Here is a 15,092-nt window from a genome sequence, read left to right as displayed (position 1 = left end):
ATCCAAAGTGTTTGAAATCCATGAGTTTATTAGGCTAACTAAAAGATCACGAAGACGATGCACAAACCTTCAAAAGCTTGCACAATTTTGGTGATCTTTGAGTCTGCCTAAAAGATATTAGACCATATGGATTTCTTGAGTTCTTGATTTCATAGACTATTGGAATGCAGTCAAATAAAAGAAAGTCAATTGACCCACGTCGCAGCCCAATTTTGCTTTCTTGCGCATCTAGGAATTACCGAGAGGTCACGCAACCCTTTGCCCCTGCCAATCCAATATTAAATCCTTAGATCGCTGCCCAATTAGGTTAGCAGACATTTTGTTACCTCCGTTAACTTTTCCAGGTCGTCCTTTGCTTTCTCGTACATATCACTCGCAGCCTGGAGTTTCTGGGTCCACGCTGCCAAAGTCTCGGGATCCACTTTGCGCTCTTCGTCCGAGAGCTGAGGACTCTCCCGGCTTTTGTCGGACACGTCCAGCGTCACAGGGTGCAGGACAGATTTGAGTTGGGACTCCAAGCTCAGGTTTTTCCCTTTCAGCTCATCCAACTCTTTCTGCAGAGATTCTATCTCATCCTTTGCAGCGGGGAGAACCAGGGGTATGAGAATTGTCATCATATTTCGAGAAAGCAGGAGGAGGAGGAGAGAAGGGGTGAGGGAAAGGACGAACAAAAACATTACAAGTTAAGTTTGAGAATAGACAGAGCACTGTGCCATTTAATTCTTATGAAGGCTTTTGTAGAATGACCGAGTTTGGATAATTGCAATGTGGGAATACCCTTACAGCTGGTCCGGAAACTGCAGAATGCAGCTGTGAAGCTACTAACAGGAGCTTCTTTTGGGCAGCATGTTACACCTATGCTAAAAGAACCAGACTGGCTTCCAGTAAGCTACCAGGCCATGTTTATGGATCTGTTGTTGACAGATGAAGTCCTAAGCAACCGGAGACTAGGTTATCTTAGGGACCACTTCACCCCTTATGTTCCTGCCTCGACCTTGTAGTCCTCAGGAGTATCTGTAATACAGCACTGAGTGTCACAGCCAGTGCAGGCTGGTGGCTCTGATATCAATGGGACTGGGAATCCGCTCTGGGTTTCAGCCCGTATTCTGTGGGAGCTCTCCCAGGTGCTGAAACCATGTTGGGGCTAGGCTTCAGCACCTTGGATAGCTTTGTTAGAGTTCTAGTTGGATCTGACTAAAAGCGAGAGCGCACTGTCATCAGAGACACCAGCCTCCACTGGTCATAGCACCTGCCTTCTGGCGGACAGTGCAGTTCTTTTAACTCATGTATACCTGGGTGTCCCAGGGTGCACCCTTGCTGCTGCATGCTGCAGCTTCTGATCCAGGCGCAAGGGCAGTGTGACGCAGAATACATGACCGTAGTCTAACCGTGGGATTATCGGTGCATGGGTCAAAGTGACTAAGCTATCTCTATGCAGGAACGGGAACAGCTGGCAATGGGCACTCCGAGCAACCGAGGTAAGCTGGGCCTCTAGTTTGTTCTGGATTTTGGCTGTTAACATAAATACATGCTTATTCTTAAGCATCCAAAGAGGAGAGTCCCACTCATCTCTACAGATGGGGAGGTGGCTGCAGCTGGTGTTTTGGGAAATTCTTGGGGAAGTCCAGACCTGGTGACATCTAGGGGCCAGAGCTCTGGGAGGGACCCCACAGCTGGAGAGAACGTGAGCCCTACAGGACCAGACTAAGGGCCCCATCTAGTCCAGTATACTGATTCCAACAGGGGCCAGGCAGATGCTTTCTAGATAGATCTGCCCACAACTGCACTTTGAAATACGAGGCAATTTCAATATGCTCCTTCCTAAACAGAATATATGCAAGCTGTGTACATCAAGGAAATGATAGGACCAGAACCAAGTCCAGAATGATCGTACCCTTTATTTCCAATGTTTAGGCTGTAAGTGCTATTGCTTATGTAGCCCAAATGGCACCACCCATGTACAAGATGTGGATATCAGCAGCCCAAGGTCTGCAGAAGTACAAAAATCTTCGGAAGAATCCTAAGCGGGGAAGACCCCCAAAATAGTCCAATGACGTCTGAACATACCCACAGCCACAGAATGAGGACTGACAGTTGGGCAGGTGGGGTGTGTATGTGTGTGTGATTAGGAATAGAATGGAATGACTGAAATCCTTAAAGCAGAACCCTACAATGCAACATTTTGTTGCAGGCCACATTCCTTCCTTCTGTCCTCAAGATGCAGGTACTGTGGAAGCAATGGCCTCACTGAGAAGGATGTAAAAAATAATGAAAATTTTATGTTGGATACTTCCTTTTGTTCTGGTCTGACATCTCTCTTGAGGGTTCTCCTCTCGTCTTCTTTGGATACTTCCAGGAGTCACAAAAATTGACACTTGGCATTTACGCAGCCTTCTTCAAAATGCTACACACACACACACACACTAATCTTTACTGCCACCCTAAAAGGTAGGCCAGTATTCTCCCTAAATTACAGATGTGAAAAGACACTGGCTCATTTTTCATTCCCACAAGTGGCATGGCAACTGGGAAAATAATAATAATGGGATAGACACTGTGCGACCCATACAGTCTACAAGGGTAGATTGGGGTAGGCAACTGGGGCCCTCTAGATGACTTGGATTACAACTCCCACCAATCTGTCAGTATGGCCAAGCCCAGGGATGATGGGAGTTGCAGTCCAAAACATATGAAGAGCACCAGGTTACCTACTTCCCCAATGCAAATTGTCACGTGACACAACTGAATACACCAGGTGTTTCTCTGATGTAACACATACCAGAGAGACATACCTGCCTGCACCTCCCTGGCACATGCAAACTCTGGGTACACACAACAACCTCCCCCTGCCCCTAGCCAAAATTTGAGTGAGATGAGTTTCACACGATCATCAATGCAACCTGGGTTACACCCACCTCCTACCTTGCTTTCAGCATAGCAGATGTGCAACCTGTGAAGCGCTTCTGGTTCTCTACAAGAGGATGGGGCAATGCCCAAATACTGTGTCCCAGGGATACTGTGTCTTTAATATGACAAGAAGCTTCCCAGCCACACCTTCTGACACAGTCTTTGACACGCTCTTACCTCATATTCTTTGTGCAGTAGCTCGAGTCTCGTTTTGCGGAGCTGTTTTCTGACGGTGGGGCTAAACACAGGATCACTTTCGCTTGTCCCTCCTGCAGCAACGTAACACATTTGTCTCCGTTCAACAGTCTTTCTTTATTTTCTTTTAAACAAATGTCACACTGGCATTTTAAGGTGACTGCACAAAGACTGCTACGCATCCCTTTGGTCCCTCTCCTCCCGAGAGATTAAAGCTCCCTTTACTCATCATACCGGAGGCCCTTCCCACAGTCAAGCGGGCGAGTACAAGTCATGACACATCACTGCATGGTGACTCACAAGAGGGGCGGAACATGCTGGCCAATTGCAAACAGATTTTGAGGATGATCAACATCTTCTAGAGCTGGCTGTGAGCATCTTTTTTTTAAAAAAATAGACTAGTGGGCTGCTGGAAATATCTCCACAGACTGTCTATCACTCATCAGGATAAGGCAAGCTGCAACCCTGAGCCTAATTTCAAAAGCCCTCTGCAAGTCCTCTACAAGTTATTGATTCAGACTCCCTGGCAACCCACTGGGTGGGGAGGCAGGAAGGAACAGGAGGGAAATAAAAGGGTGGCTCCACCCACTTTGATACTGGCTCCACCCACCACTGGCAGGCAGTCCTCAACAGAAAGAAATACACACACACCGACTCCCACATTAGGGCATCGAGTGATCTTGCATATATTTGAGTAGGGGGTGGGAAAGCTGCCTTACCTAGCACTTCTTTGCAAGGATTGTCAGGGGTGATGGGGATCCTACAAGCAGGACACTGGCTATTGTTCTTCAGCCACACTTCAATGCAGATGGAGCAGAAGACGTGGTTGTTGGTGCAGATGACTGGATGGCGGACCTTGCAACAGAAAGAGTGGAACGACGAAACAGTAATTCATTATTACTCTTTGGCCTGGGACAGAAAACTCATGTTCAGCATATGAGGAACAGTGATGAAACCAAAGCTGGGAACAGAGGTGCTCCTAACAGCAAGCTCAAAACATTCACCCTGTCCAAGCCCACAAAGGTAAGTAGCTGCCTTATTATTATTGACTACACACAATCCATACAAGTGTAAATACAAGTCAGGTAAGTGAAGATCTCCTGGTTGTAACATTTTATGCCATACCAGTCTTCTCAAACAAGCCAACACTGGTTATAAATAGATTGTTTATAACACTAAGGGCGCAATCCTATGTATGTTTAGACAGAAAAAAAGTCCTACAACTCGCAGCATTTCCCAGCTAAATGCTGCGAGTTGTAGGACTTTTTTTCAATCTAAACATACATAGGATTGCACCTTAAGTCATCACAATATAACAGTGAAAAAATATCCAAAATAAAAGTGAACAAACTGAATATAAATCAGAGAAAATAATAAACCCAAATAATTAATAAATCCAATCTGAACCTACAGATAACATTCCATAATTTTGGTTTGCAATTTTTATAGGCACAACTGTTAACCAAACCAAGAATAAAACATATGAGGCTAGAATCAAAACAAACTTCTCTAGTGCAATCATTTAGATCTGCCTTAAAAAAATCTGGCTCAGACCTTAGCTATTGTCATTAAGAAAGTAGCAACTCTTCTCAAAAACTTCATGTCCTTATTGAAAAGCAAGACGTCTATTTTCTGGCAAGCTGACCAGTTTATTCCATTATTTTTTTTAGCAAGTAAATGAGATATTTCTCTGTAATTTCATTCATCATCAAACAAATAACAAGGAAGATCCTCAACTTCGTCTGATCCACATAATACAAGCATAATACACGCACATACCCCTCGGCCCTTTTGTGTACATGTGTTTTATTAGAGTGCCGTATTGTCTATGAAAGCTTATGTCAAAATAAATGTACTAGCCTTTAAGGATGGGGTGGGCACCTTGTAGTCCAATATATCTGAAGGCAAACAACTCTCATCAGCCCTCGCCATTAGCTAAGCTGGCTGATGGGAGTTGAGGGCCTAAATATCTGGAGAGCCACAGGTTGCCCACCCCTGTTTTAAGGTGCCACAAGTCTCTTGGCTGTTTTTGTTGCAATGGACTAACAAGGCTGCTATCTGCAAATTCTAGGATCTGGATGGTTGAAAAGAAAAAAATAATGGTGGCACATAGGAAGGAGCCATCAAATAAGGAGGGTGATCAGAGCTTGGATCCTTAAGACAGACCCAGAGAGCCATGTAAGGATGTGAACTCCATCTCCGCTTCCAAGTTTTGGAGACTCTCTCAGATATCCAGGTAATGACTGGGGAAGTGGCCTATTAAAACTCATGTAATAAGTTCCCAGCCTTCCCCATCTGGGCACCATCCAGATGTTTTGGACTTCACCTCCCATCAGCCTGTGCTAGCACAGCCAATGGTCAAGAGTGCTGGGAGTTGTAATCCAACACATCTGGAGGGCACCAGGTTGGAGAAGACTGCACTAGACTTTTAAAAGTTCCCACTGACCACCTTGTTGTCTTTGCTGTAGTGACCTAATACTGCTCACAGCTTCTGTAACATACACATTTTCATTTTCTGAGAACTAGAAACTTAAACATAAAAATAAAAACCAGGATTCTCTGAAGCCCAAGTTCTTGCACAAATCTACAGATGAAGGATCCAGGAGAGAGGATCATAGTAAACAGCCTCGTAGCTGAGTTTACACCAAAGAATCCACAGTGCAAATTCTCAGCCAGTTTATCCTCTCCCTATAGACAAAAATTAGACAAGTCTCTCTGAAGGCCAAAGAGGAGTAGATGATGTTTTTTTCAACCCTGCTGAGATGTTCTAAGTATTGATAACTAACTAGTACAATAGGCAGTATTGTACGTAAGGCAGAAATAAAAGTTTTACCAGAGAGAATTGGGTTTTAAGAGTTTATATCTTAACAAGATGCTTATATATTTTCCTAAAGGAACAAACAGTTTACAGAAATAAGTTCCTGAAAGATACGACTAATAAGATCTCCCTTTAATTGAAAATTCTGTTTGGAGACAAGCCCTGGGATTCAATAATGAACTAAACAGAGAAATTCTGCATTTTATAATGTGACTTTGCCCACTACAAAAACATTTGTTTGGGTCTCTGTAAATAAGTTACATTTGTTCCCAGAAGTCTTTCATATTTGCAATGCTAAACTCTGCTATACTTCTAGAGATCCAAAGATGAAATAATAATTTAAAAAATCATTTCTTCTCAAGCATTGTATTCTACCACTCTGTCCAAAACCAATATACATAGCTCTCTGTGACAGGTGAGCAGACCTCAGGCTTGAGAGACCTATTTGGTTTATTTGAACCCAAAGTTCCTCCAACCGGAGCCTGGTACTAATGACATGCACTTTGATTCAAAGAATTCTGAGCCCAGTAATTGAGTATCAGAACTAAATTAAGCACACAGTTCTTCCACACAAAAATCCAATCCTTGTCATTCCCCAAACCAAAAATTATTTCAGTAGTATAGTATAAGGTAGGTGGGTGGGTGGGTGGGTGGTAATTTCGTGGTTGCCATTGTCAAACAACTGGGAATTGAAAATCCTTGGTGAACGACTTCAATTCACCCACAGATCTACTTTTTGTCCACCCCTGACCTATGATGGGTAGTTACCAGGGAAGAAAAAATCTTCTCTGTAGTGGCCGCCCCACCACTGAAATACCATTCCTAGGGAGACCCAGAGAGGCTCACCTGGAACTTACATTGTGATCTTTCCAGCGCCAGGTGAAAACCTTTTTTATTTTCCCAGGCATTTTAGTCTTTTAGTTCTGTTGTTTTAAATCCGTTGTTGCATTTTAAATGTCTGCACTGCTGCTAGGTTTTCTCCTTGGTTTTACTTTTATACTGTAGCTTTAAACGTTAATTATGTTGTATGTGATTCTGTTCTTTGTGGTTCTCCTTGTTGTGAACTGCCCAGAGAGCTTCAGCTACTAGGTAGCATAGAAATGTAATAAATAAATAAATAAATAAATGTGGGCCCATACAAGCAAAATTAATGCAGCCCACCAACCAGAGCCTCTGTAAACTTGCTGTTACCCAAGACTACAAAGTAGGCCCAGGTAGGCCACACAATATACGCCTGATAGGTTGCTTTCAGCTTTGCAGTTCATAAGCTGCAGAAGTGTGATGAAAAACGTGAACGGCAGACACATATTCCTAAACACCGTGATGTGGGGTAAAAAACACTGGGGAATTCTGGCCATCTGCAGATTCCTGGAGCTTATCTCAGTCATGGTGCACACACATAAACACACAGCATCATATGCTACATAAGACCCTCAGCACACTTACTTGGGAGTAAGCCCCATTGAACTTAAAGGGTTGCTCTTGGTGGGGTGGAGGATCAGATCTGCTCCCCCTTGTTGCAGAGAGACATTTTACCATCTTCACCCTTGATTGCAGACATGGGAAAGTCTTTCCTCTTCAAGTTCATAGAGCAACCCCCGCATTACCCTCTTCCATCTGGACACCCTTAGGGTTTATTCCAACTTTTCTTTGATCTAGTTTATAAGCCCCACAATCACATTTATTTACAGTCTTAACACATACGATTGGGTGTGTGGATGGAAGACACCCTACAGAGCTGAGACTTTTCGATGAGAATGGTTTCCAAAGATGAATTGTATGTAGTTTGGTGTGTGTGTTTGTGTGTGCGCCTCTATGTGAGAAAGAATGCCTGGCAGAGAGAGAGAGAGAGAGGATGCCTCTGTGTGAGTGTGTGTGAGTGTGTGTGTGTGTGTGTGTGTGTAAAACAGAGATGATGGCTTTCTGGGTTTTTTTATTCAACAGGAACAAACAAATAGTCTTTTTCAAATCATTCTTGGATTGAAACATGCAGATCTTGCAGTTCAACCTCAACAGAAGCTGGACTCCTATTTAAACCTGGTGTTCACAAAAGATACACCCGGATTCCCTTTTATGAATATAGAAAATGTTTGGGTTCACACAACATGCGAAGCCATAGCATTTAGGTGCACTGAGCTGCCCATGATGAGCTAGCTTGTCATGGTGGGGATTTTTAACACCAGCAATGGGTTAAGTGGCTCAAATAGATCACCCACTGAACCAATGGAGTAGGGGTTCTGTAGGTGGCTTATTTAGGGCAGTTAACCTAGGGTGACCATATGGAAAGGAGGACAAGGCTCCTGTACCTTTAACAGTTGCATAGAAAAGGGAATTTCAGTAGGTGTTATTTGTATGCATGCAGCACCTGGTGAAATTCACTCTTCATCACAACAGTTAAAGCTGCAGAAGGGCTGCCCTCTTTTGAATCTGGTCAAGAAGGCAGGGCTCCTGCAGCTTTATCTGTTGTGATGAAGATGGAATTTCACCAGGTGCTGCATGCATACAAATGGCACCTGCTGAAATTCCCTTTTCTATACAACTGTTAAAGATACAGGAGCCTTGTCCTCCTTTTCATATGGTCACCCTAACTAGGAAATAATGCTACATCCATGACACATTGGCCATCATGAGCCACTCAGCATGGCTCTCCACCATGGCTTAGTATGTTAGGTGAACCAAGCTAATGTCAGTTAAGCAGCAACATTTGGTGATGACTTCGATCTGAGTATTACGTGTTGCTATGTGGACATTTGAACGTTTACATGAAAAATGGCAGGTTCTCTGCACTTGATTTAAGTGGATTCTTTAATCTTAATGTAGTAAAAATACAAATTTTAGTGCTAGATTCTTGAGTGGTAAGTTACTTAAAAAAGAAATGTATTATTTAGTGTAAAAGGTGAGCTGCTTGCATTTTTTGTCACAAACATTTGTGTTTGAGTGTAGCTATCCTAATAAAAACTTAATTAAAACTCAGGTTGTTGATTAGGAATAAGGAGGGCTGAGGAAAAATAATGATGTAGTTCTAGGCATCTTTACACAGAAATATGTTTTACTACTTCCAAGCCAGCTATGCTGGGTGGCGAATGCTGTGGGTTATAAGACTTATTTCTGTCTAAATGAGCCTAGGATTGCATTCTATGTCACAACACAAAAGGAAAAACATTTACTACTGTGGCCACTCAGACTCTCCCCCTATTCTACCTCACAGGGTCGTTGGGACAAAGTCTGTCTTTCAGGGATGCTATAAGGTGGATTCCTGCATTAAGCAGGGGGTTGGACTCGATGGCCTTATAGGCCCCTTCCAACTCTACTATTCTATGATTCTACTTTCCTGTATCATCTTGTGTTCTTCCAGAATTAATCAGGGATTTTCAATTCCAGTAGAACAATTTTTCAAGTTGTTTCCAAGTACAGACACAAAACATGAAATGCTTCCTTTTCATGAGGCAGTCATAAAAAGCTTTTCTCTCTGGACACTGGCTCTTGAAAAGTTCATCAAAGCATAACTTCTGGGGCTCATTTATTAATTTGAAAAGTGGGTTCAACACATATCACTAGGTTTGATTTTATATTGGGTGTTAAGATGGTGTAACATCCTGGCTGATGCTGGCTTGGTTGTCAACTGTATAATATCTGGTCATCCGTTACACAAAGCCATGAAATTCATTAAACGAAAAACCTAAGGTTTACAAAACAACGTTAAGGTTCTACATTCTCATTTCACTTGCACTTTCTGCCTCCTTCGGGAGGATGTGAGCCTTAACTCCAAATTTCCCTGCTTTTTGGTGTTTGGTTGAAAACTGTAGAGCCTTAATGTTGTTTTGTAAACCGTAGGTTTTTGTTTAATGATTTTTTATTTAAAATGATAACTTAGGCCGCCTTTAAGGATTGACCCCTCTCATTGTTTTGTGTAATTGTTTTACATAGTTTTGTATTCTTACAAAAACAACTACAATAGAAAAAATCCATCCAGTAAGTACAAACTTGCTTTTCTATAAATACATATATTATTAGAAAGAAGATTGGGGAGACACCAACCAAGTCCCTGGGTAACTGATTAAAACCATTGGGCCTCAAGTGGAAATATTACAAAGTGTATTAGATGGAGCAATACATTTTCTGTCATTCACACTCTAATGTGTCTGACAAACACAAGACTATAGGCATCAGGCACAGAGAAATAATTAAAGACCTTTATGGGTTCCTCATACCTATGTGGCTCCCAACCACATGGTACCAAGTCACAGGAAAGCAGGGCCCACATTCTGAAGGTGATCCTTGGTAAAACATGGAGGACAACAGGAAATGGCTGGTTAGGGGCTATACTTCCCTAAGCAGCTTCAGGTAAACCAAAAAATAACTGCATGGCAAGCTTGCTTCACTTTCCATAAAGAACATATATGCTCCTGAAATGGGGCACATTCCATCAAGAAAACACCTCATTTTCCCAATATGAAGTTGCAGAGATATTGTATTTTCACAGACCTTTGGATTTGATCTTTGGCACCATGTACACAGAAACCAAGTGTGTCCGAACTTAAGTCAGTGCCTCAGAATTAAAGTAAGCAAAATGCACACAATGAGATAAGAGGATTTTACAACCGCTACACGTTTTCAGATTAGAACAGAAAATAGGAATTTGCATTCTATCTGGTCAAACTTTTGTTGATCCAGCCCACTACCATCTTACTCTAAATGGCAGTGGCTTCCCGGGGACTCAGGCAGAGGAAGATGGACACCTTTCCCTTTCCCATTCTCCAGAAACTCTCACCCACCCTCCGATATATAGCAATCCTGAAAAGAGAATTAAGGTGGAAGGGGGGAATATGTGCCATCAAGCCTTTCAGTACTTTGGAACATAGCACAGCAATGGGCAACACGTAGGCCAAAACATCTGGAGGGCAACAACTTCCATTAGCCCTACCCCACATAATCAATGGTGAGAGATTGTGGGAGTTGTGACTCTCCAGATGTTTTGGCCTGCAAATCGCCTACCCCTGGAATAGTGAGATAAAATTTCAAAAAGGGGAGGGGAGGGAGGGGAAAAGTCTTGATCCCTTTATCCTCCTGATAAATAAATAAACCCAGGCTAATTACATATTGCTAAATGCCTAGGAGAAGAGGAAAGTCTTGACCCGGTGCTGAAAAAATAACAACGTCGGCGCCAGGCGGGCCTCATCAGGGAGATTGTTCCATAATTGCAGGGCCACTACAGAAAAGGCCCTCTCTCTTGTTGCTGTCCTCCAAGCGTCCCTCGGAGTAGGGACCCGGAGGAGGATTTTGGATGTTGAGAGCAGTGTACAGGTACACTGTACACTCATGTCGGGAGAGGCGTTCCATCAGGTATTGTGGTCCCAAGCTGTGTACGGCTTTTTAGGTTAAAACCAGCACTTTGAATTGGGCTCGCAAACATACAGGCAGCCAATGCAAGCGGGCCAGAGTGGGTCTTATATGTTCGAACCTTCTGGTCCCTGTTATCACTCTGGCCGCTGCATTTTGCACAAGCTGCAGCTTCTAAACTAAAGTTTCCAGAGGTGGGCAGACATCAACCTTAGAGGACTAACATTGTTGTTTTTCTAAAACGCCAAGAACCACCAACTGGACCCAAATGCAAAGTAGTGGCTTCAAGACCATGCATGTAGAATGAAGGAACACAGTACTTCTGAGCACGTGTTCAGTCCAGGAATTTGTTTATATGCAGTATAACCGAGCTCACAGTTCTTCCACCCACAAGCCAACTCTTGATTTCCTCCCTCCTCAAGCATTCTTCATTTCAGTAACCTATTATGGGGTGGAGGAGGCTTCTGCATATTTGCTACCGGGAGTCAAAAATCCTTGCCCATCTACTGCAAATCATCCAGAGATTTACCAGGAGATACTGCCCTTTCCTGAATTAAACAACTGAGCATCACTCTGGCCTTCCTTGGTACTCCAAAATATCTCTCCTTTGAACATAATGATACCCAGTCATGAACTAGCCCTGCAAATATTTGCACATCATTATGCAAACCAGTCTTTAGCCAGTGTTATCTGTGTTGGATGATTACCGACACAAAAGATAACGCAAGCAAGGCAGTACTTTGGAGAGCTTCTTTAACACAAAGGGAAGAGCTTGTCAGGTATTACTCTCACATTGAGAGACAACCATCCTACAGATCACAAGCAAGAATAAGGTTGCTATCCTTAGTATACTGGCATGAAAAGGAAGTGACACTGATTTTTCAATGGGGTGTACATCCAAGTAAGCATATTTAGGGAAAGGCTACAACTATTTCAAAAAGTATTCAGTACTAGTTGGTGGTGGGAGAGAACTGGGAAGACAGTTGATTAACCCATTGTGAAATAACCAATTTTAAATTAGAAAAATGACTGGGGTGGGGAAGCTATGCCCACTGTCCAGTCCCAACTACTTTGGCGCTAAGTCCATCTAGGACAAGAAATATTCACAGTACAAGTTCTTTGGGTAGAATCCAACAGAGCGCTTATACACCACCAATTCCTTTCTGCAAGCAGTAGATCCCACCAATTCCTATAGGCAAGCGGGACCCACCAATTATGCAAGGGAGATTTAGTGCTTCCTAGGTGAAACCCCAAAATGAGCAGAAACACTTGTTGCTGAAAGGAGACAGGTTGGTGGAGCTCCCTTATATGTAAGTACCCCATTAGATTCGGCCCCATGTTCTCAGCATATATAAATATATCGCGGCCACCACCACACAACAGCATGCCCCTGTAGGACCCTAATGAGCAAAATACTTCATCAACCATCATGTGAAGGTGGAACTAGCTGGTGGGTCTTGTCATCAGGAGGACAAACACCACTATTTCTGAGAGAGAGAGAGAGAGAGAGAGAGAGAGAGAGAGAGAGAGAGAGAAGAGAAGTTTTCCTATCAGACACGTCTTTATTTTTAATCACAGTGTGTGGAAAACAGGATTACAGACCCATTCAATGTGACCAACTTCTCCACAATGATCAGAATAAGTACAGGACTAAGGGCTGGGAAAAGGGCCAGTGGGCCAGAGAGTGAGACACAAATTGACCTAAAATCATCATAGGTCACAGCATATTTGGAGTAGCTATCTACATTTTTCAGAATCTAAAAAACTTCTACATAGGAAGCTACCTTATATCAACTCAGACCATAGATGATGATGATGATGATAATAATAATAATTTTATTTCTTACCCACCTCTCCGTTTGGATCGAGGTGGGGAACAACAATAAGTATAAAACACATAAAACTGAATTAAAAACATAGTATACATTATTAAAACATCCTAAAAACATCCTAAAATTCCACTGGATAGGCCTGCCGGAATAGATCAGTCTTTATAGCTTTCTTAAATGCTAAAAGACTGTTAAATTGACAAGTCTCCTCTGGCAGGCCATTCCACAGTCTGGGAGCAGCAGAAGAGGTCCTCTGGGGTAATACTTGTCAGTCTAATTTTGGCAGACTGAAGTAGATTCTTCCCAGAGGACCTGAGTGTGCGGGGCAGATTGTATGGGAGAAGGCAATCCCGCAGGTAGGCTGGACCCAAACCATGTAGGGCTTTAAAGGTAATAATCAACTCTTTATACTCCGCCTGCAAACTAATTCGCAGCCAGTGAAGAGATTTTAAAACTGGTGTAATGTGGTCCCCACCTAGGTGTACCGGTGATCAGCCTAGCCTGGCTGCCATATTTTGGACTAACTGAAGTTTCTGGACTAGGCACAAAGGTAGCCCTATACAGAGTGCATTCATCTAGCCCATTATTACCCATACTGACTGCCAGCAGCTCTCCAAGGTTTCAGGCAGGGCTTTCCAGCCCTACCTGGAGATTCTGGGGACTGAGAAAACAAGCCGAAGGCAGGGGCGGAACCAAGGATAATCTTGCAAAATATTTGTATAGTAAAGGATTTAATGAAGGTGCCTACGCGTTTCGGACAAAAAAGTCCTTCCTCAGGGCTATTCAAAAAGGTTTTTACAGTTGTCTGCTTAATGAAATCATAGGGAAAGCAGGTGCTCTAGTACTTAACTACAGATCCTCCCTTCTAAGTTCATTAAAGCTGAAAACAAGAGTAAACCAAGAAACCAACGGAGCTTCAACCAGGTTGGGGGCAGTGACGAGATGAGTGAAGACAACAGGAATCTCGTTAGAAGTCAGGTCTATCTTTGGGCTCCATATTTTTTGGCCTACGCCTACCTGGTTACTGGGAAGCAAAGTCTCAAATCAGCACCCATCTTAAAATCCTCAAACGCGCCGCTCAAAACCACAGACAACACAAAAACACTAACCCCGTAATTCACGTTAATTAACAATCATTCCAAAAAGGAAACGGATGAGAAGGAGAAGGGCTTTCCCCCTACGACCCTTCCTCACACGAGGATCCCCCCACCCCCACCCCATGTGTTCCATTTTATCACACACGAGCGGTATTTAGATTCCTCGGAAGAGCACCAGCACTGAAAAGCGGAAATAAATCTTTCCGAAAACGGAACTCCACTATAACCATCAATCAGCGCTGAACCTAGCTAGGGCCTCCCTTCCTCGTCCGATCTCTCAGAGCAACCACAGGCACGGGCTGTCTGAGAACTACAGGCTGTTTAAAGGGGCGAAAATCAGGATTTAGGAACAATCGGCTGCATGTCAAAGCTACACATGATAGCTTCGGATGGGGACGAGGGTCCTCCCTGGAATTAACGTCGCTCCCCTCCCTTCCAGGGCATGGATTTCTGAGCTCCGTGCATGCTTAAAAGGGAGTGGCGTGGGCGCCGGGCGGGTAAAACTGCCCCACGGTCCCTTTGGGGTTGCATCACGAACGCAGGTGCCATTACCTTTCCCAGGCAAATGTGGCAAGTGATGGGCAGCGTGAGAGACAGTGTAACACTCTGAACGTTCTGAGCCATTGTGACGTTTCGAATCCCGCGAGCGTGGAAGTTCCAATCCACAGGCTGCAACGACCGCAGTAGCGGCGGCCAAGGAAGAATCGCTCAACTCTCACGTTGCTAAGGCTTCGAGTACGGCGAGTCAGCGAGGCCAATTTTCCCCTACATACACGAGGCCGCTTTTCAGAGTTCTCCCCGCCGGAGGGGGAGGAGCCAAGAAAACGGAGCCCATTGAACGTGAACAACGTGCACCTCTCGCCAGGGTTGTCCTCAGAAACTGGCAGGGCAGAGGGAGGGGGGCGG

General features: G+C 43.7%; 1 protein-coding gene across 1 annotated transcript in view; it reads right to left on the bottom strand.

The window, feature by feature from the left end:
• Window positions 1–14,874, bottom strand: part of OBI1 (ORC ubiquitin ligase 1) — a 34,264-nt gene extending 19,390 nt beyond the window's left edge. The window contains exons 1-4 of the mRNA XM_063126076.1: window positions 14,739–14,874; window positions 3,822–3,957; window positions 3,085–3,176; window positions 327–575 (exon numbers count right to left, since the gene is read on the bottom strand). Of these exons, the coding sequence (XP_062982146.1) occupies window positions 327–575; window positions 3,085–3,176; window positions 3,822–3,957; window positions 14,739–14,810 (549 nt within the window). The 5' untranslated portion in view covers window positions 14,811–14,874. The remainder of the gene's footprint in view (window positions 1–326; window positions 576–3,084; window positions 3,177–3,821; window positions 3,958–14,738) is intronic.
• Between the last annotated feature and the right edge of the window lie 218 nt (window positions 14,875–15,092).

This window comes from Elgaria multicarinata, chromosome 5, assembly GCF_023053635.1.
Source record: "Elgaria multicarinata webbii isolate HBS135686 ecotype San Diego chromosome 5, rElgMul1.1.pri, whole genome shotgun sequence".
NCBI classification, from domain to species: domain Eukaryota; kingdom Metazoa; phylum Chordata; class Lepidosauria; order Squamata; family Anguidae; genus Elgaria; species Elgaria multicarinata.
The sequence above is the reverse complement of the archived record's forward strand: the minus strand, read 5'-3'. Positions and strand labels throughout refer to the sequence as shown.